The 20183-nt window shown below is 36.6% G+C and overlaps 1 protein-coding gene across 2 annotated transcripts in view; it reads right to left on the minus strand.

The window, feature by feature from the left end:
• Nucleotides 1-20183, minus strand: part of WDR35 (WD repeat domain 35) — a 41947-nt gene that overhangs the window by 1229 nt on the left and 20535 nt on the right. For both annotated transcript variants that reach the window (XM_040059691.2, XM_040059690.2), the window contains 15 exons: nt 17599-17743; nt 16295-16364; nt 15495-15548; nt 13607-13716; nt 11911-12106; nt 11250-11330; nt 10988-11124; nt 8510-8713; nt 6540-6686; nt 5273-5405; nt 4498-4608; nt 3228-3392; nt 2226-2366; nt 1286-1442; nt 441-681 (listed from right to left, as the gene is read on the minus strand). In XM_040059691.2, coding sequence (XP_039915625.1) covers nt 441-681; nt 1286-1442; nt 2226-2366; nt 3228-3392; nt 4498-4608; nt 5273-5405; nt 6540-6686; nt 8510-8713; nt 10988-11124; nt 11250-11330; nt 11911-12106; nt 13607-13716; nt 15495-15548; nt 16295-16364; nt 17599-17743 — 2092 coding nt within the window. The remainder of the gene's footprint in view (nt 1-440; nt 682-1285; nt 1443-2225; nt 2367-3227; nt 3393-4497; nt 4609-5272; nt 5406-6539; nt 6687-8509; nt 8714-10987; nt 11125-11249; nt 11331-11910; nt 12107-13606; nt 13717-15494; nt 15549-16294; nt 16365-17598; nt 17744-20183) is intronic.

The following is a 20183-nucleotide window of genomic DNA, read 5'->3' on the forward strand; positions in this document are numbered from 1 at the left end:
TGCTCTTTTCACACCAAGTAGATTTAGATAATTCACAAAACACTGCTGGAGACCTTTTAGTTAATAATGGTTAAACAATCCCTTGTTGATATTTTCATCACCCCACCATGGTGATGCAAAGTAGTAACATTCTTACTTTAATGTCACACTACACAGTCTCAAAAGTCCTAAAACTCCTGTGCTTTGTCTACCTGCATTTCAAATTAAGATGAAGTTACATCTTTCTCTCCAGTTCCTCAAATGCAGTCAGTGTGTATTTTCCCAAACATAGTGCTGTATTACCTTCCTCCAAATTGGCTAACTCCTGCCTCATTCTTGCCCAATATTTGGTTTAAGCAGCAAAACAATTAATATGGTCACACACAAAACCTGCTAAAACCCAAAATACAGCAGAAAAAAGTGATAGTGTTATTATAGTATCATATAAAAAGTAAACCCACCTCTCAAGAACATCATCCAGATCAGGGGTTTTTTTATAGTTTGGACTATATCTTGTGAATATCTCTAGAGCAAGGTCTTCATACTGTTGCCTCTGCTCTGGCTTAAGAGTTTCCAAGGATTCTAACTTAACAAAGGCTTTTGAACAAGTATAAAATGCTCTGTTTGCACATGCACAGAGTGCCAAAAGGGAATAGATTTCAACTGCAGGGATAATGTCTTCATAATCTCGCAAATGAAGAGCTAAAAAAAGAAATCCACGGGTATTGTTACACATCTTCTGAGAAGTGCAAGCATCTGTATGAAATAGCTGCTACTAGACAGTATTAATTCTAAAAATCGGACAAAATGAACCACATTCTTTCTATTGACATGACTATGAAGCATTGCTCTAAAAAAATATCTAGGACATTTCACTTGGAAATTGGTGTCTCCTTGAAATGCTTTATTGGTTGGTTGGTTGGTTCATTTTAAAAATATTAGAAGGGTTTGAAATACTCATTACTTGGACAAAGTACAAGGCACTGGTTTTTTTCCTCTGATTCCCAGAGATTTTCTGTGAAACTCTGCAAGGAGGTCTAATGTAAATTCAAGTATGCCTTATAATTTAGGGAGAGAAACAAAACAGTCAGCAAACATCTACAGAGATTGACCAGTTTACCAGGTAGTATTTGGAAAGATTTGCATCTTCTTCAGCAAAGTCCTTTCCAGGTATTGTGACTGTAGCCATATTAGATTCATTATATGGTTTTGGTTTAAATTCCATGGACTTATTAAGAACTGAAAAATATGGCAGCTATAAATGAAGTTATGTGCTGCCTTAACAGGGTTGAAAATGAATTCTTACCTGTTTTAAGTGCTGCATCTGCATTGCCTTTATAGAGCTGTTTTTGTGCAAGTATGAAAAAGTGGTAAGCCTCAGCTCCTCGCCAAGCATTGTCTGCAAAGCGATTTGTTGAAGAAAGAACATCTTCTTCCAGCAAACCAGCCAAAGCTGAAGCACTCTGAAAACCAGTATCACAAGAAATTTTTATATGAAACAGATATAGCAGGAAATGGGGATATATTAAAAGAGCTTTTCTATACTTGGTGATTAAACCACTGTCCGTGCTAAGTAGGAAAAATACAAATGGACCTACAGTGAGCATTGTCAGGCATTCTGAACAGAGCACAGGCACGACATATGGTGCAGATTTTCAAAGATAAATATCATATACGTGTGGATACAAATATATTTTGTGTACAGCTGCAGACTGGTTCCTAGTTTGGATTAATACTGCATTTCAACTCCAAAGCTCTTAAAAATTTGTTTAAACTATTTCATTTGTGCATATGAACATGTGAGCAGAGAAAAAAAATATTTCCATTTGCTTCCCCTGTATCTGGAGCCATCTCCCTGCTAAATTACAAGCAGCATAGCTTAATTTAATCACAGATCACCCTTTGGTGATCTTACTCCTACTTACTCCTAAATGACACAAGAGTCTTGCAGGAAGAAAAAAGTCTGGAGTTTCTTAGTATGGTTTTCATTGTTAAAGTGAAAACATTAAGAAAAACATGGTAAACTTAGGAAGAAAACTATCTATTAATACATACATTTTGAATGTTTTAAAATAATACTTAAAACAATATATTTTCAAGGGGAACTAGCTTGGAGGAAAGCTTTGTTCTTAGCAGGGAAAAGGGTTATTAAAAAAACATTATAGGCTCCCACGAAGATGGCTTGCTTTATTCTAACTAGCAGATAACAGAATTCAGAAAGGAGAAAAAGAAAAAAAATACACTACCTCTGAACTTTTCTCTTTAACTTTTCCCCTTTGTGCATTTTGCATTTGTTCATGACACTGTTCCATAAGTAAGGCTGATAGCACATAAAGCTTTTTAACTCGCAAAGGCTTCGTCCTTTTCTTTGACTCTTCATCTGCAATCTTAAAAAAATAACAAAGGGATTTAATTCTCTTGGACATGCTGGTATGCTTGTACAAACCTAGGAAATCATGCCAAAAAATGATTCTGCCTTTAAATGTAATAATTTAGACTGCAAACAGAACTATAAATGAAAATGTCAAAGTGAAGTATGCACATTATTCTGTATTTAGCTAACATGTATATAAAGCCAGATTCTCAGGAAGGACAAATCAGTGTAACCATGTATAAGTCTAGTGATCTAGAATAAAAATAAACTAAAAAATAGCAATTTTTAAACACATGCATAGCTTTCAATAAGGTCTGGTAATTTTCCCAGAAAAGAAGAATGGCTTTTGATAGTTACATACATTACATATATACTGCTATAAATATTTGCTGTAAAAATTACGTATCACTCCTGTAAGACTTTAAGCTATGTAGAGAAATCTCTGCAGCCAAACTAAATCTAAGCAACATCTTTATCTTAAAAGCACACCAGAGCCGTTTCAATTGATGGAACTAATTGAAGAAATACCAGAATTTAACTTCTAGTTATTGGCATTGCTCTTCTTTTTATTTTTTAAAAAGGAGATAAAAATAACTCCCATGATATCTAAAATAATGTGGACATTGCATCCCAGGCCAGTCTGCCATACTTTTACTAGGCAATGCAGGGCATCGGGACTTTTTCTGAGGAGCAGTTCATCTCTTACTGGAGTGAAAGTCTCAAAATAAATAAGCAGCTGGCTTGTGTGACATCTGCTTATTGCCTAGACATTGTTAAAACTAAAATAACCCCAAGAGAATAAAAGTAGCACAGAAATAGTAAGAGCTAGTCCAAAAAACCCAGTCATTTGACATAAAAATAAAACCTCCGATACCTTGAACATGAGCTTAGCAGCTTCAAAGAAATAATTGGCTTTACGATAGAGTTCTACAGCATCAAGGATTTTATTCTTTTCCAGTAAATGACTTGCATATCTGGCTAACAAGGATCCAATCTCTTTCATATTGTGATTTTTAGCCAGCTCCACAGCTTTATTCCACTAGAAATTAAAGCAGACAATTATTAATCTCATTTTTTCAAATACACTCTCAGAACAAACCGGTTATCCATGAAAAGACTGCAACATTTGTGTGGAATACTTCATCAGGATTTTGAACTAGACTGCTATAAATTTGCTATAAAAAGCAAGAGAATACAAATGCTTACATCATTGTAAATCATGTGATGCAGCAGTACTGAAAAAAATGCTAGACCTCTGTCCAAAACCACATATAAAACAGTTCCTTCTACTTTCATAAAATCTATGCAAAATCATTTCACTGCAGCTCATAGCTGGACACGTGGATTTCAACACTTCTGATATTACTTAAACCAGACTCTCAAAAGCATGTTTGAAAGAGGACCTCAGCCCAGAAGCTTAAAGCACACAATAACACTTTACTTATCCTTCTATACGCGCTCATTTTGTCTGTGAATTTTCCTGATCTTCACTGGTTTGGCTACTGTGTTTGCCCCAAATGAAAAGTTTGGCAGGACTGAGATCTTAACTGAATCTCACACCTAATAGCTCTTCAGATCCATAAACTATGAAATTGTTCACATAAAGCCAGCCCTAGTCAGTCCTGCTATTCCCATCCATCGAGTTCCTCATAGCCACCCTCAGTTTTTCCCTTATTTGTGTTGACACAGACATTTGCACAGGTTAAGTCATACCAGGAAACAGCTCTAGTTATAAACATGCACATCAGCTTCTAGCTCAGCTTTTTCCAGCTACATCCACACGCAGTCACAAATCCATTTGCATCTATACAAAGAAGGAGGGGGATGTGGAAAATATCCAGAATGGACATCTACTCTTATCCAGTCTTCTCCAATTCCATCAGGAGACAGCACAGCCTAGCTCCACTGAGGCTACAAATGTCTGTATGCTGAGCATGCTGCCCACATACTGTGCATGTAGTTTGCACTGCCTCTCCAGTGGTCTAATCTTAATCTTAGAACTGGTTTAAGCCCTGAAGTATGAATTTTCCAGAAACTATGACAAATCTTCTGATACCTAACAAGGACTTGTATTCCACTGGGCATTAGGATAGAAATCTCACTGTTAAACTGGTATTACTACAGATTATCTCCTGCTGTTTTACCTGGTTGAGATGCACACAAGTATCCACAGCATCCTTTGGTCGATTACATTTCAGAAAGGCTGACACAGCTTGTTCACACATCCCCACTCTCACAAACATATAACCTATATCCTGCAAAAAGCATCAGCACTGTATTAAATTCACTTCAGCATTTTTAGTACATTGTGCAACAGCAGTACTCTTGGTTGGTTAATTTAAGTCTGAGAGGGTGGGGAATGGGTTGTTTGCTTCATGGATCCTGTGAAGGCACCAGGCATTGTTGAAAATTTTTAGAACATCTCACACACTGCTTCTAAATTCCAGAAAGCTATTACAGTGAGGTTAAAAGAAAATGCTATGTATTGGTTTACAGGAAAAGGCATTAAAAGAGCATGTTTTGCATTTTTCAAGCATTTTGGATTAAGTTAATAACAGCGTAGTTTTAAATTAGCAATTATTTAAAAGGTAATTTCCTGCTACATATACACATCTATGCTTCCTATATATACTACATCTATATATCCTACACACCCTACCCCATCTATTTCCCCTCCTTTTAGAGTATTGTCAGTCAGGTCTTTCTGGGGAACTGGGACAATGCGGGAAAGGAAGAGTGATGGACTATGAAAATAACAGTAATACTAGAGCTCAATACCACAGTAAATAACTCCATTGCACTTGAGTGAGTAGGTCATACACTGCATTCTTTCTCTTGTTCTTAACCCTCCCAGGATGGGAAATTTTAAATAAATAGTTGGCTATAAGACAATGAACAATAAAGATTATTTTTGCTTACAGGGAGCAATTTATGATTCTCTGGAAGTGAGTTGGCCAAATTCTCCAGTCCTTGGTAGTCTTCTAGCATGTAGTAACATTCAGCTAAACGTTCCTGGTTTTGTCCTTGGACATAGTACTGCACAGCATTCAACCTAATAAGACAAAAAAAAAGTGGTGGCTTCTGATGTATAAACACAAGAGAAGTTTTATTTCTGTAAGCCTTCTGCATTTGTAAATTTAAAATCACATTATTTTAAATAGATAACTTTGCTTGAAAAGCTTTCATAGCTAGAATTTAACTTTTTCCAAAATGCACTAAAACCTTTAACTTTCACATATCATGATATTAAAAGTGTAGCAGTATTGATTCTCTGACTAGCATAAGATTAGGAAGTCAAGGAATTCCTAAAGTTACATTCCCACACCTGTAGAGATGAGGCCAGACAATGGAAAACTTACAGCTAAACTTTCAGGAAAGGGCTTTACTGTTGTGCTTCCATATTTTGAAATGCAAACACCAAGAACTCTAAGACCATTCTCCAAAGTTACCTAAAGCATCTAAAACTCAGCTTGCAAAATCTAATCACAAGTTTTCGGCTGCATTGTAGCAATACAGTTTAGATAATAGCAATACATACTGGAGCTGTGGAACTCTAAGACATGGGTTTAGAAGGCAACAAGAAACATTCATGAAAATATTCCCTGCAAGTTATTAGCTATGAAGACATTACCTCTGGCTCAGTAAGCACCTGACTACAAAATGTGTTCTGGAGAAATACCATTACAGGTCTGCACTGCCCTTAAAATCTTCCTTGGGTGCCCAGTTTGGGCAACAGCTGGAGACAGATCCGGGTCAGAGAACTTTGGACTGTCTCAAATATGTGTGGTTTGAAGTATTTTAGAAAATTCACTGATGGTGAATAGTGAATTACAGTAGTAATTCTGAATTACTTTTAATCCCTTTTGGGTTTTTTATTACTTTATATATCCAGCCTAATATAACTGTATAGATATTTTTCTTTCCTTGCCTTCCTTTGAAGCAGACAGACTTCTGGCAAAGCAGAGATTTATATCATCTTCACCCTCTAGGTAGCTGATCAACAGCTCTCTGTTTTTTGCATCATGGAACCATAAAGGTGTGAGCTAAATCTCATTATTCCAAAATTATCCAACGTATTGCATCCTGACTTTCCTGATATCTGTCTCTCCTCATAAATTAAGTCTTATCATCAGTTTAATAATTTCCTCTGTAAGTTCCTTACTCCTGGTTCCTCTACAGACCATACCATTTCTGCCTGTCTGCAAAATAGTCTCCAATGGCATTGTGTGCCTGTTCCAGGAGGGCATCATCCGAGTGCCCCGAGCCCGTTTTCAGCAGCTGCAGCACCCGGAACCAATCGCCCAGTTTGATCCGCAGCCCAATGGCAAGATCCCTGAACAGGAAACAGCAGGGAAAAGTCAGACACAACAAAAGAGGTAACAAAAATCTCGAGAAAAGCATCCAAAAGTGTTTGCATGTTCCTAACCTGCAATGCAGTTATCAGAGTGATCCCAGATAACTCGTTTACAATTCAAACACTATTCCATTAGAGCAAATACTCAAGGGAGCTCACAGGTTATATCACATGTATGCACTTCCTTATCAGCCACACTCCTGTGTGAGGAGTTAAACAAGTGAGACAGTTGGGCTGTGTTACTTCAGGTTCCCTCTTACTCTGTTCTTTATCTTTCACTGCTGACCACTACAAAAGATGGCAGCAGCTGCAAAAGGCTAGAAGCAGAAGGAAAGTGAGGGGAAAGACTAAGAAGCAACAAATGTGAATAATGGAGGCTAAAGCTGAGATGTAATAAAATGGGTTTCAGAGACTTCCAGACTCTGGGGGATTTTGGAGAAAGGAGAAAGGACTCAGCAGTAGTTTTTCTTTTTTATTATTCATGCATACATATGACTCACTTTGTGTCTGTCTGGCATGGTTTTTTTACCAAACAGAATAATTCTATATTACCTCATATAAAAGTAATTCTGCAGGTGCATAGAAAATAAATGGGAGAGAGTTATGCCATTCTTTAAAAAATACCCTCAACTTACAAGTAAATTAAGGAAGGCACTAAAAATTCAATGCAGTTAGCTGAGTGAGGGCATCTATCTAAAAACGTTAAAATTTTATTTGAAAAATAGATTTATTTCATTGTGATTTATGGTAGATCCTTATCAGGATTTTTCTAATTGTGAAAGTTGAAGCCAGTAAACAAAAAAGTATGCTTTTGTCTTCTGCAATTCTATGTCAAATTTTCTCTTCAGCAATGTGAACAGGAATATGCCATATCTAAAACTGGGTGTTGCAGTGTGACTGAAGTGCTTAGGAGGCAACCCACATCCCCAAACCATCAAACTGCCATCAACTAATTAACAACATGCAAGGAAGTTTTCAATACTGGGTGCTCTTGGGCATCTCTCCCCAGTTCCTGCCTTCTCCCTCTGCCCTGCCACCCTGTTCCCCTTACTTTCATTCTCACAGCATGAAATAATAACTACTTTTTTTTTTTTTTCCTCCATCATTCCCTACTGTTTTTCATGGCTAAATTAATCAAAGCTTAAAAATTTCACATGTGCATAAGTGATTCATGTTTCTCCATGTTTGACCACCATCTACAGGCTACACTGCACAACTGCTGCTGCTGATTTCTCATTATCCTTTTTCAGTAAAGACAGTGCTCTAGATAATTACTTAGTGTTAATTTATATTTCCAGCAATACTAAAATTTTGCTTTGTTTGTTTTCATTCCTAAGCAAAAATTGCACTGATTGATTTCAATGTTTCACAGTTTCATCCAGATTCCTTCTGTCTCTCCAAAGATTACAGTTCATTAAAAACTCTCTTGTTTGTATATGTAATTGAGAAGAATGCATACTTGGCTACTAGTGCAGAGCAACACCACATAAATTAAACATTATTTAAGATTGTTTGTATTTTTGGAATCCCAGTTGAAATACCGACAAAATACTTGTGAAAAAAACATCTATAAAACACAGCACTACCTAGAGCAGCCAAGGTTTTGTAAACAGTTTGGAATGCACTGGTTTACACACAGAACTAGTTATCTATGGACAAAACAAAATTCTCTCCATCTGATCCTTTTATGTTTTTGCAGAGACTGGTAAAGAGAAAACAGACATTCCTGATTAAGGAATGCTTTCCCCTCGCCCCAGAATTTTCTTTCTTTATTTACTTCTGAGATGTTTACATGGAATTACCTTCTGTCCATATCCAGATACATTCTTTCAGCTTCTTCAAATCTGCTAAAATAAGCTGCCACTTCTGCTTGCTTCATGGACTCGCTCTGCAGATTGCCCAGGCGCTTCACAAACTTAATGCCTTGATAATCTTTGCAACGCACAAAGGCTTGTTCAGCTGTTTGCAGATCCAGCTTCTGAAGAGCAGCTTCAGCCAGGAGTCGCCTGTGTGAAAAACAAACACAGCAGATGGAAAAGCAGCTATAGAATAATAAACTAAATGATGATACCTTTATTTAAATAATTATTAAATAAATTATTATATTAAATAAAGTAATTATTTAAATAAGACATACGAGTTGTTTCAATTTATTGTTTACTAGCTGATCTTAATACAGTCATGTGTTTATTCCTAATACATTCTGTGATCTATCTGGTTGCTCAGGGAGAGGTGTTCAAATAATTGCTAATATTCTTTTGTTCAGCTGTTCAGATGGACACTGGCTTGGGAGGAATGGGCAAGATTTGAGTGTTACGCTTATGTGAAATGTGTTGCTGGTCTCAGTGCAGTTCCATTAATTTATTTCTCCCTATGCATTTGTCGAAACTTTAAGCTTTGATGGCAACCTCAGTCTAAGTGCCCCCAGCTACACTGGCCACAACAAATAAATTATCCTTCTGATCCATCTGGATGTTCCTGTTAGGACAGCAGTCTGGGAGAGCAGGGAAAACCTTTGGGGGACCTTATAACAGGTACTGCCCCATTGGTTAGTTCTGCAAATAGGGAGTTTAGGCCAACCTGTGTGCATCAGGTGCTTGAATGAGTTCTAGAATTTTCTGAAAAAATAAGGCTATTTAAAATTTAGACTGCCTGATTGACATTGTGAAACAAATTCAGTGCAGTAAGGCACTGACAAAACCACTAATATTACTGCTGTATTCAATGACCCAAGCCATGCTTAGGCAGTGTCAGCTCTGTATTTTTTAATCAATTGAGAATGTTGGTATCACTTAAACTCAAGTGTTCATCACTGACATCAAAGAAACCAATTGATCTGCTACACATCACCCCATTTTTACATTCTAGAAGCAAGGTCACTGTTTTTGTTCTGATCTGGACTATATTGGCTTTATACTGGCTTTATATCCAGCACTTCTAATCCATCTCTTCTTCATAAGCATGTGATGTGTTTTCTCTCATAATAAAAATAAAATTCATGGCAGTTTCAGAGCAAGTTGAACATCATTTGACATATATTTTGTAATTTTATGATATAGAACTTTTACTGAGACATGGACTTGCAAAACTAATAGTCATTTTCTATTAAGTGAACAGATGATACTAGCAAAAAAAGCATGAACAATTTCAAAGCTCCAAAAATCTTCAGCTAGTTCAAGACATTTTTAAAAATGAAGACTCTAAACATTTTACCCTACACACTGTATAGTATTACAGAAACTTTCACTATGTAACTAGCAAATCCTGTTTCTCAAAATGAACATTCTGGAGACAAAGGCACAAGTAGATAGAAAGGAATGGTTTTTGGGACAAAGTTTTAAAGCAAGGTGTCTTGTCCAGTCTTTCAGCAACTCTGAACCATCGTAATTAACAGTGACCTCTCCAACCCCCTTGATGCAAGCTAAGCATCCAGTCCTGCAAGAGACCATTTAGCTTCAACGGAGCCAAAGTTAGTAAAGAAGGGTACAGATAGGTAAACAGTCCCCAGAGATTTAAAGAGAATTGGTCTCCTTCATCAAGGAGTTTGTCAATGAAGTTTTAGGTTCTGCACTGACTTTTCATTAAATTATCTACTGAGGCCTTTACTCTTCCAACCCTTACAAGTTGGGATATTAAAGAGATTTCCAGCACTCCTGTTTTCACAGGTTTACTCTCACACGTTTGCTTGGCTGGCTTTTCAACTTTAGTTTAATAGCTGAGCCATGTTTAGTTTAAGCATGTCACTATCTCCGATTACTTTCTCAGATTACTTCTGAGATGCTGCATGGGAACACAGCAAACCCAGCCCTTCTCATTTCTGTCCTTCATGGCCTGTCCAAAGGCTACAGGGTTACTCAAACTACTGGTATCCTGCTATCGGTCTGATGTGTTCCTTTACTGGGTTTGGAGCTCTTTTATGTTCCATATCAAATACATAAATTTTATTTTTAATTTAACCAACATGGTTGTCTTTCTGTCAGCTTTTCATTTCCTTTAAATTACCTCCAAAACACAAGGAACACTATGTTCTGGGGCCCATGTAGCACAGAGCAAAAAGGTGTCCTGAGCCTACACCGCATACCCACTATCATGATACAACACATGCCTGACATTCTAGGTACTCCAACATTCATTAAATCTTGAGTGATTGTGTGTAAAATGTATACTGCTTTGCCTGGTTTTAATTTGAGGCTTTTTATTTTCATACTAGATCTGTCTGAACAGGAGAAGAACAGAAAAGAAGACAAAATTAAACAAATTTGGCTTATAGGAGACTTTACCAAAGTCTGGGATGGGGATTGTCTTCTATGAATTGGGAAGATTCCTCAATGCCAACTTTTTCAATCAATGCTCGACTGTCTCGTAATGACCGAATCTCAAAATTGATGATGTAATCTTTGTTAGGATGTTCAGGATTCTAACATAATGGATAAAGAAACATATTTTTATTCCTGGTGACTTTTATTTTCACCCAACAAAACAGATATTTATCAGTAAGACAGACACACACTGTTCCTACAAAATAAAATTAATTATACTGACCTTTAATATTTCATCCAGAAGAACAGACTTGATTTCTAAATCTTCAAAGTTGCAAATATATCCAGATGTTTGTATGGGTTCCTTAAAGTTAAATAAGTTATAAAGGAATGAACTTGTATCCTATCTGTGTAAACCCTAATCAAATCTGTTAAGTATACATATAGATACATTCTTCTCCATACTAGGATATACTTGCACTTCCAATAAGAAACAAACCTTAAATCATTAACATTATTGACAATTCTGTAAACATGGACACCACTAAAAATTCTCCTGTTTTCTGCAACTAAATTTTGAGAAAGAGAATAACACCTGCCAATATTTAGATTCAACAAAACTGTTTTACAAGTTTCTCTGATAAAATTGCATTTATATATTCCAAAGCATACAAAAAAATACCCTCCTGAAAATCTCATACATTTAAGAAAAATATGATACCATTTTTATGTTTCTAGGACTGACCACTCATTTTACCTATTTGGTCCAAAACAACATTCCCACGTGAGAGTTGAGAAGATTTTGAGGTTTCCTGAAGCAAGTTTATATAAACACAGACTTGCAGAACTGAATGGTAAGCATAAGAATAATACTATTCAAGGAAGAGCCATTAACTTAAGAGTGAATTTTTTAAAACTAGCAGCTTATCTATGCCAATCTTTACCTCCGGATCCAGATTTCTGAAAACATACATCCTTGTTTTCTCCATCATGGCAAACAAATCTGGGTTGTCCTTGGCCCATTTCATATCCCAGACATCTTTGCGTTCCAGTTTCAGCTGCTCGCCCGTGCTGTCCGCAGCCCGCGCGTCCAGGTCAAGGAAAGTCAGAACCCCCGAAAGGTCTATGATAGCAAGACGGCTACAGGAAAACAGAGAAAAAATAAGGCAGCTAAATTACACTAAGGTCATAAATCTGCAATAGTTCTGCAACCTGGCACAGTATAATTCTAGTATAGATTCCATGAGATGCTGTCGTGTGCCAGAACCAACACAGATCCATATGATTTTCATTTATATGCACAGCAGAGACCAGACACATGGAAAGATGTTCATCTGCTCACACAGGATCTGGTCCTGAAAAGGTTCTGAAATATGCCCATTTTTATGTCCAGCATTTTGAAGATACATCAGAAACCAAGTTGAATGAATTACAGGTCTGTCCCTCACCAAACTTTTCTTAACAAAGACTCAACAACGAACAGAATGGCTTTTCCTTGTTTACTAGGAGGCAATGAAGCAGATTATTAAATAAAAAAGTCAGTGTGGTAAAAAAGAAGTCAGATGCAGACTGTTAATTCCTAAAATGGAATTTCTTGCATTTCTACAAAGGGTATTCTTCACTTTTTCCCAAGGCAATATTAAGTAAAATCCAATTAATCTTTGAAGTCATGTAAAATATGGGAAAAATAAAATTTCTAAAAGGCTACATTTGAAAATTTACAGTTGCATAGGTCTTCAGTGAATCATAGTAGCCTGTATTTACTATGAGGCCATTTTAAAAGCATTTCTAGATATTGACAGGAAGACAGCCTTAATCCCTATTAAAATTTCAAGTGCATTTTAGAAAATTAACTTCAAAATGCTTATGGATCTGAGTTATTTCCCTAGAACAAAGTCATTTAAGAAGAAAACAGCTTGGGTTCAAAACAAAATTAATATGACTCTGACTAGATCACACTGCCTTTTAAGCAAAGGCAAGAGATCTACACATGCACCATGAATTCTGTTTGAAATTATAAACTTATTTTGAAGTGATTAAAATTGCCTTGCGAATTCTTGTGTATTTCTGCCTTTTCTGCCAACACTCTCATGCAATCTCTTGCAAAAAAAATAGCTGTTAAGTAGAAAGCAACTTCAGTATTGGCACAGATGAAGCTCAGGAGAACCAGACTTACTAGAAACATCACCACTACTTACAGCCTGTAACAATGGAAAAATAAATGGGATCAACAAAGTTTCCAGGCTTCAGAAGGACACAGAAACAGAAAGAAGTCAGATATAAAATTTCAGGTTATGACATAATTTTAACAATTCATGTCATGATCAAAGGAAGGTTATGTTTGGTTCATCTAATAAAACAAAGGTGTACATTTTCATGTACACAGGGTGTAAAGCATAGGAGACCTCTACTAACAGTCTCTCAGAGCAATGACTATCTAGATGGAAATAATTAGTAATTAATAAATAGTTAATTAATGGTTAACCATTAATAATTAAAATTATTAAATGGCTTATACTAAATTAAAATTAGTACAAAATTATTATAGAATTATAAATTTCACAGAATTAATATTTTCACAGATTTTAGTGCTTCATTTTGAAACTGGATATCTGTGTTAGAAGCAGATCTGTAACTTACCTGGAGTTGCAGTTCAAAGACAGCTGATAGGCACGACAGTCCAGGGTATAGCTCTGCACCAAAGCCACAGTAGGGAGGCTGTACCTCTGAATAGTGCCAGATTCTCTTCCCTAGAGGAAAGCAACGCTGCCTTAGTGAGAGAATTTGTCCATCAGTAAACCCTCTAAAATGGTCTTATTTATATGCTGTTTTAGACAAAGGAGCTTTGGGATAAGTGACAGGGCATGAGTGAAAAGAGGGAATCATCACCCTAAAAGTTCTGAATTCTGGTATTTAAACAAGATACTCTAAGACGCTACAACTGACAGATCTGATTAAATCAGGGATGTTAAACCAAACAGCTACAGTCCATATCTAGCCAACAGAATTTTAGAAGCCATGAACCTCCAGACATGGTCTACATAATAAAAAAGGAGAGGTGAGAAAAGATCCTTGTCCTGCACTGGTAAATCCCCTCAAAGAGTTCCATATGGCAGCACCAGCCCAGGTCTAAAAGCAAGACAGCTCTGCTCACGTGGAGCTGTCTGCATACCAACAAGTCTCATCAGTTACTGCAAGACCAGAGCTAGATTTAAAAGGAAATGATATAAAATACAATGGTTATTCACAGGCCTAAGTAACAGGAAACAAATTTAAGTACCAGTGTGGTTTATCTTTATTTTGCTGAATGAAACACCCAAGATATCATCAGGCCATCAGGCTGAAAGGAGTGACATCTCTGAACTGAAATGATCACTGCCACTTTTTTCTCATGGTGTTTCTGTAAAATGAACTATATATCCAGCTTGGTTGCCTCCTGATCCACTCTTGTGTTGGAAATGAGTCAACCTTAAATTTCAAAGGAAAGAAAACTTTATTCCTTCTTTTTCTTTTTTCTTTCCCCAAAGCCGTCTCTAAGATTGTCAACATAAATCACCATTTTTGACTTTTTCACATATGTATACCCTATAGACTAGAAAGCAGATTAGCTCAGAAGTGTTAGAAAATTGAACCACTATCATATGCATTCAGCTTCAGCACATTTATCCAGGGCTGGTCTCAAAGGCATTTCCTCTCATTCCTTTTCTTTTAATAAAAGTCACAGATTAATTATTGTCAGAAGTTCATTTTCTTATTCTTCAGGCAGCAACAATCCCATAGTCACCTATTAACCATCACACTTCTTTTGTTCATGCTTTCTCTCATGACCCTCTGATTTTGTAAAATCCAGTCAAAGGATATAACAAAAAAAAACCAAACAAGAATACACACTGGAATCAGAACATGAGAAAACATGAGGATCTTTCCTGGAAGGTGGATAACAGGAAGAAGCACTGTTTCTTTTCTCTTTGCTCTGTTCAGTTAGTTTGCTTTAAAGCCCAGAGAATTTGTTCATCTAATGAGATCACTTTCCAGCTTGGAACAAAAAAAATGCAGCAGCTCTTTGGCATGATTCAGTACCTCATCTGTATAATTCATAATTGTATTCATCTGTATATAGAACAGTACCATGCATTATACCATTAATATGTAATCAGACAAACTTTGTAAATCTTTGTGTCCAGAACATACTGTCTCAAAGAGACCTCTCAGGACTCAGATTACAGAATTAAGTCCTGACCTAGACTTTATAAAATCCTATGTGTAAGTATTAACTCAGGCAAATAGTCTGTAATTAAATTGTAAGTACTTAGTGAATTAGCCCTCCTAAAGAAAGAATCCAGGTTAACAGAAGAAACTGTTAAAGTTATCTTTGAGGAAGTTCAGAAAGAGATTTTGTCTGTGTAAATTCTAAATTCAGAAATGCTTTGAAACTATGACTGCTTATGAATATAGAGAAGAATCTTAGGCCTACAAGCACAAGTGGCAATTAGGAGCTGTTAATCGTGTAGTTAATCATGTAGCTTACCACAAGCAGTATCTTATCGGATGCTGTTATTGCACAAATTGGATCTCTTGTTCCCTGAAAGTAAACAAGTGATATCAGTATCAGTTCTACTGCAAAGGTAAGAATGTCCTGCTAAAGAAGGAAGGTTACTTAAATAAACAAGAGTGTTGCCAAGTAGCCACATGAAAAGGGGCTATCAAACCTTGTCAGCATACAGCCTGTGGATAGTTTATGGTATCAGTAGCCCTTCCTATTGGAATCATGACAATAATATTAACAGCTTCCTTTCTTGTCCTGCCCCTTCCTCTAGAAAAACAAGAAACCCAAATTGTAACAGATATTTAACAGAAAACACAAGAAAGCAACAACCCCTGACTTGGGAGGTCTGTTAATTGATTTATTAGTGTATTAGTAAGGACAGCCAGCACTTGCATACACACATGAAGTGAAAATGGCCAAAAATACTAGAAAAGATCACAAAGGTTATGGAGTTTCAACAAAGTTATATTTTGTTGAAGTAAGGGGAGCTGCTTCAGACCAGGAAGGCAGCAGGTGGCTACATACTGTATACACCCAGAATATACTGTTTCCATGTTCCCTATAGTTTGCTGTATATTTCCAGTAATACATAATGACACGGTACCAGCACCAACCAGAGGGAAGAAACATAACACTTATGTATAAAAGGCAGAAGTAAAAGAAATTTTAAGTACAACTACTTCTACTAATGAAAATCTATAAAATAAATAAATTAAACACTAATTACTGCTCTTTCAAGCTACCAGTGACACCACAATAAACTAGTTCAAAACATCACTCACTTCAAAAGCTCTGCTGTAATCAAGGCGTCCATCTCCAGACCCTGACGAGGTGTCATCAATATGATAGATCCTGTAGAGAAGAAAAGTTAGAAGAAAAAGTGAGTCCAGAGAAATGTATCAGTATGTTTGATCCTTGGAGAAGAAACCATTGGAATTGGAGAAGAAAATAAAAGCTATGCCTGTTCTTATGTTCGAAAGCATCCCCTTTGATAAACCTGCTTTGTATTGACATAAAGATAGCCCCTGATGGTCTGTTCCCCTATGATGTGTAGATTTTCATCCTGTAACAGTAAGTTCCTGCTGTTACAGTTAAGTGTCCTGCTGAAAACCATCCATCACTGTTGTCCTTTTCAAACATGCACTTCCATATTTCTTCAGGCTCTTCTCCATAATTATGAAGAACTTCACTTTCACAATCACAAAACCTTATGTATTACTGTATTATTCAACACTTATAACTTCTCTTTTGTCTTAAAAAGTAGCATTAGGAAAGATTTTAGAATGCTAAAATCATCATTAATGCTAAATTCCAACTATTTACATTTTTCAATATTTGTATCAATTTATAATCTTGTCCAAGGCTAGGACATCCAGGTCCTACAACAATGTAAGTTATTACACCATGTACAAATAGTTACTCATTATTAGGGATATATGGTGACAAGAGATGGTAGATTTACAGAAAGATGGTATAGCTTAGAGATGATATGGAAGAACACACAAAATAACTAAAAAGAAAACCATAACAAAGTTGCAAGTTTTGTGGAGGTGACAGAAAAGTTAATGCCACAAATGAGCACCTGGGAAGGAAATATTTTGGAAGCAAAACAATGTTGACTTTGGCTTGTTTAGTTTGAGAGGATAAAAGTCCATACAGGATTAGTCATCAAAGCCACAAGCAGACACAAGTGTATTAGAGAAGAGCCAGCTGGACAGACTATATTCTTACAGGCAATGACAGACGAGAAGCAGTTATCAGAGGGAATAGAGCTGCCTGGAATCTAAGAGCATGGAGGAGAAACAGGAGAGGGCTAAAAAGGCATCAAGACACACAGCTCCGTAAGGAAAACATGCCTCAAGCAAATGGAGACACTGAACAGGAACTAATCCAAAAATGTCTGAGGGGTCTGGATAACAAACACATGGTTGTTATACAAAACTAGTATTTCATCTTACAGGCCTACAAGTCAACAAACGTGATTAGAAAAATGAGAAGACAAGGCTTTGCATTTTAGACATGGCAGAATCCACCTTATCAATGACACCAAAGTAGAGAAGAAAAATGACAAAGACTGAAGACAAACCTTTCCCTGCCTTCTTTCCTGGTCCGTGCCAACTGATTGATTTCCATGGCTGTGAGCTTCTTGGCCACCCGATACTGCCAGATGTAAAACGCTTCTTTGGAAGCCGCGATCACGTGCGTTTTGGTCATTGTGACAAACAATGGCTCTGTTACAAAACCCAAAGAGTTACAAAATTAGAGCAGCAAGCATTGGAGTAGATGCTGATTCGTACATTTTTTCCAAGATGGATGAAAACATACATTAAAAGCAAAAAAACAACAACCAAAAAATCCACCCACACACAATATAATAGCAGTTTTCATTAGCTGTTAAATTTCACAGGGGCCTTCTGGCCTTGTCCAGAAGAACACAGAAATTCTTTACAAGTTCTGATTTTACCATTAACATTTTACTCCCTGTTATTTCAGGAAATCTTCATGTGCTGATGCAGAAAATATCAAATACATATAGGCAAACTTCCGGGTTAATGACCAGGTCAGGAGCATCTCGAATCTCCTTAACAAGATCTATTTAATACTTCCATATCTGATGTATTCAAGGCTATTCAAAAGTTGACAATCTAGAAGAGAGTCTTTTTCTTAAAAATAATTCATAAATTTTAAGTTAGCCAAGACCTACAAATGCTGTTTGTACTTAGTTAATAGTTGGGCCAAATTATTTATCTGAATGGCAACAAATTAAATATTTAGCAGACTGTACACTTAATTTTACTTTCTTATACCAAAAAATCACACTGTAGAAATGCAGGATATTTTCTTCACTTCAGCCCTTATCCCACTTAGAATATGTGCACAAATTGAGTATCTCATTCCTGCTGTCCATGCTCAGTTAAAAAAAAAAAAAAAAAAAGCAACCACAAAAGTGAAGGCATAGAGGAATAAAGAAACCTAGTATGCAAATCAGCCAATGTCTTTAAGTTCTACAAGTAAATCATGGTGATACAAAAAAAACCCCAAGATGAATTCAAAAGAATTGCTGTGCAAACCAGCCTGGTAGTGGAACACTGAGTCATGCAGATAACATGATGTGAGCAGAAAATACAATTATTTTACAGTGAATCTCTTCTTTTTTCCCCCCTCTGTATTTCAGCACAGAACAGAACTCTGGAGGGAGCTATAAGCCTGCCACATGGAAGAACAGTGCTACAAGAGACAGATGGGGGAAGATTGGTTGAACAGATTTCATTTCTTTGAAACCAAGAGGATTATATAAGCTATCCAATGGCTGCAGAATACTTTTTAGTAAAAATGTCAGTACTGGACAAGAAGGCTTAGTGATGATGCTTAACGTGAGCAGCACAGTTGTTTACATTATATGCAATTCAGTGTATTTCATGCACTTGTAACACATTCTTTTCAATGATTAATCACATCCAAACTGAAGGATACAGTCTCCTGCTTCACCAAAAATATTAATAAATTCTATGTATTTGCTCTGGTTTTTATTAACTTCCAGCTTGTTATGTGCCATAACAACCAATGCTTTTATCCTTTAAAAATGAAATATGAGAATCTCTTAATCTGTGAGGGAATAAGGTTTGCTCAAATAACAATATTTTTGCACTAAGCATCATATTTGGACTCAGCTTAGTCAACATTTGAGTACTTGTGGTCCAAGACAATGTTAAACCACATTGCCATGCCAACATCTGAAGCCATGGGCATTCCTCACACTCACAAGGTGGCTCCCCCTTTGACTTACAGTTTCCATGGAGCCTAAACTTACTCATTTGTGCACACCTTGAAATACCTGAGTCTGGGGGAAAAAAAAAAAAAAAAAAAAAAAAAAAGTTGTTCACATAAGGTCAGTTGTGATCCAGAGACAAGATGGCAAAGCATTCATGCTTTATCCAGGGGAATACAATCAATTAGGCATTTTATGAACATGCCTAAGCCTAAAGTGATTGTTACTGCCAAAAAGCACATACACACCAATTCCTGACACATTTTCCTGCCACTTCTTTCATATCAGCTCTAGCAGCAGCTGGACAACAGAATAAGTTGGATCAGTTCATTCATTTAACTGACCTCAAAATTAAATAAATAAAAGATTACATTAAGTTGGATTAAAGAGAAAATCACAAACACTGGAGCAGGCAGGAATGAGCAGCCAGCATGGAGGGCAGAGACCTCCCTTCTTTGCAACAGCAGGCTCAGCAATGACTGGATTTAAGCCAAATGTGAAATTGCAGGGCATAGCACACAGACACAATCATCAGGATCAGATCCATGCAAAGCCACGTCTGGAAGAGCAGCATCTCTATGTGGGAATTGATGCTTTTACAGAATTGCCTGTATAACTTCAACAATTGCATAACAGTAGGACACATGGTATTTTTTCTAGAACTGCTTTAGCTTTTTATATTGGTCAGTCATTGAACAAGAAATAATAAACAGAAAAATCTGTGGGAAAAAGAAACTCAAATCCAAGTCTGGACTGACACTATGAAACATTTCTTTACAGAGGGGGTAGTCTCACACTGGAACAGCTTCCTGGAGAGGTGATCAGTGCCCCAAGCCTATCAGTGTTTGAGAGGCATTTGGACAATGCCTTTAGCAACATGCTTTTAGTTAGCCCTGGAGAGA

This window comes from Hirundo rustica, chromosome 3, assembly GCF_015227805.2.
Source record: "Hirundo rustica isolate bHirRus1 chromosome 3, bHirRus1.pri.v3, whole genome shotgun sequence".
Lineage (NCBI taxonomy): Eukaryota > Metazoa > Chordata > Aves > Passeriformes > Hirundinidae > Hirundo > Hirundo rustica.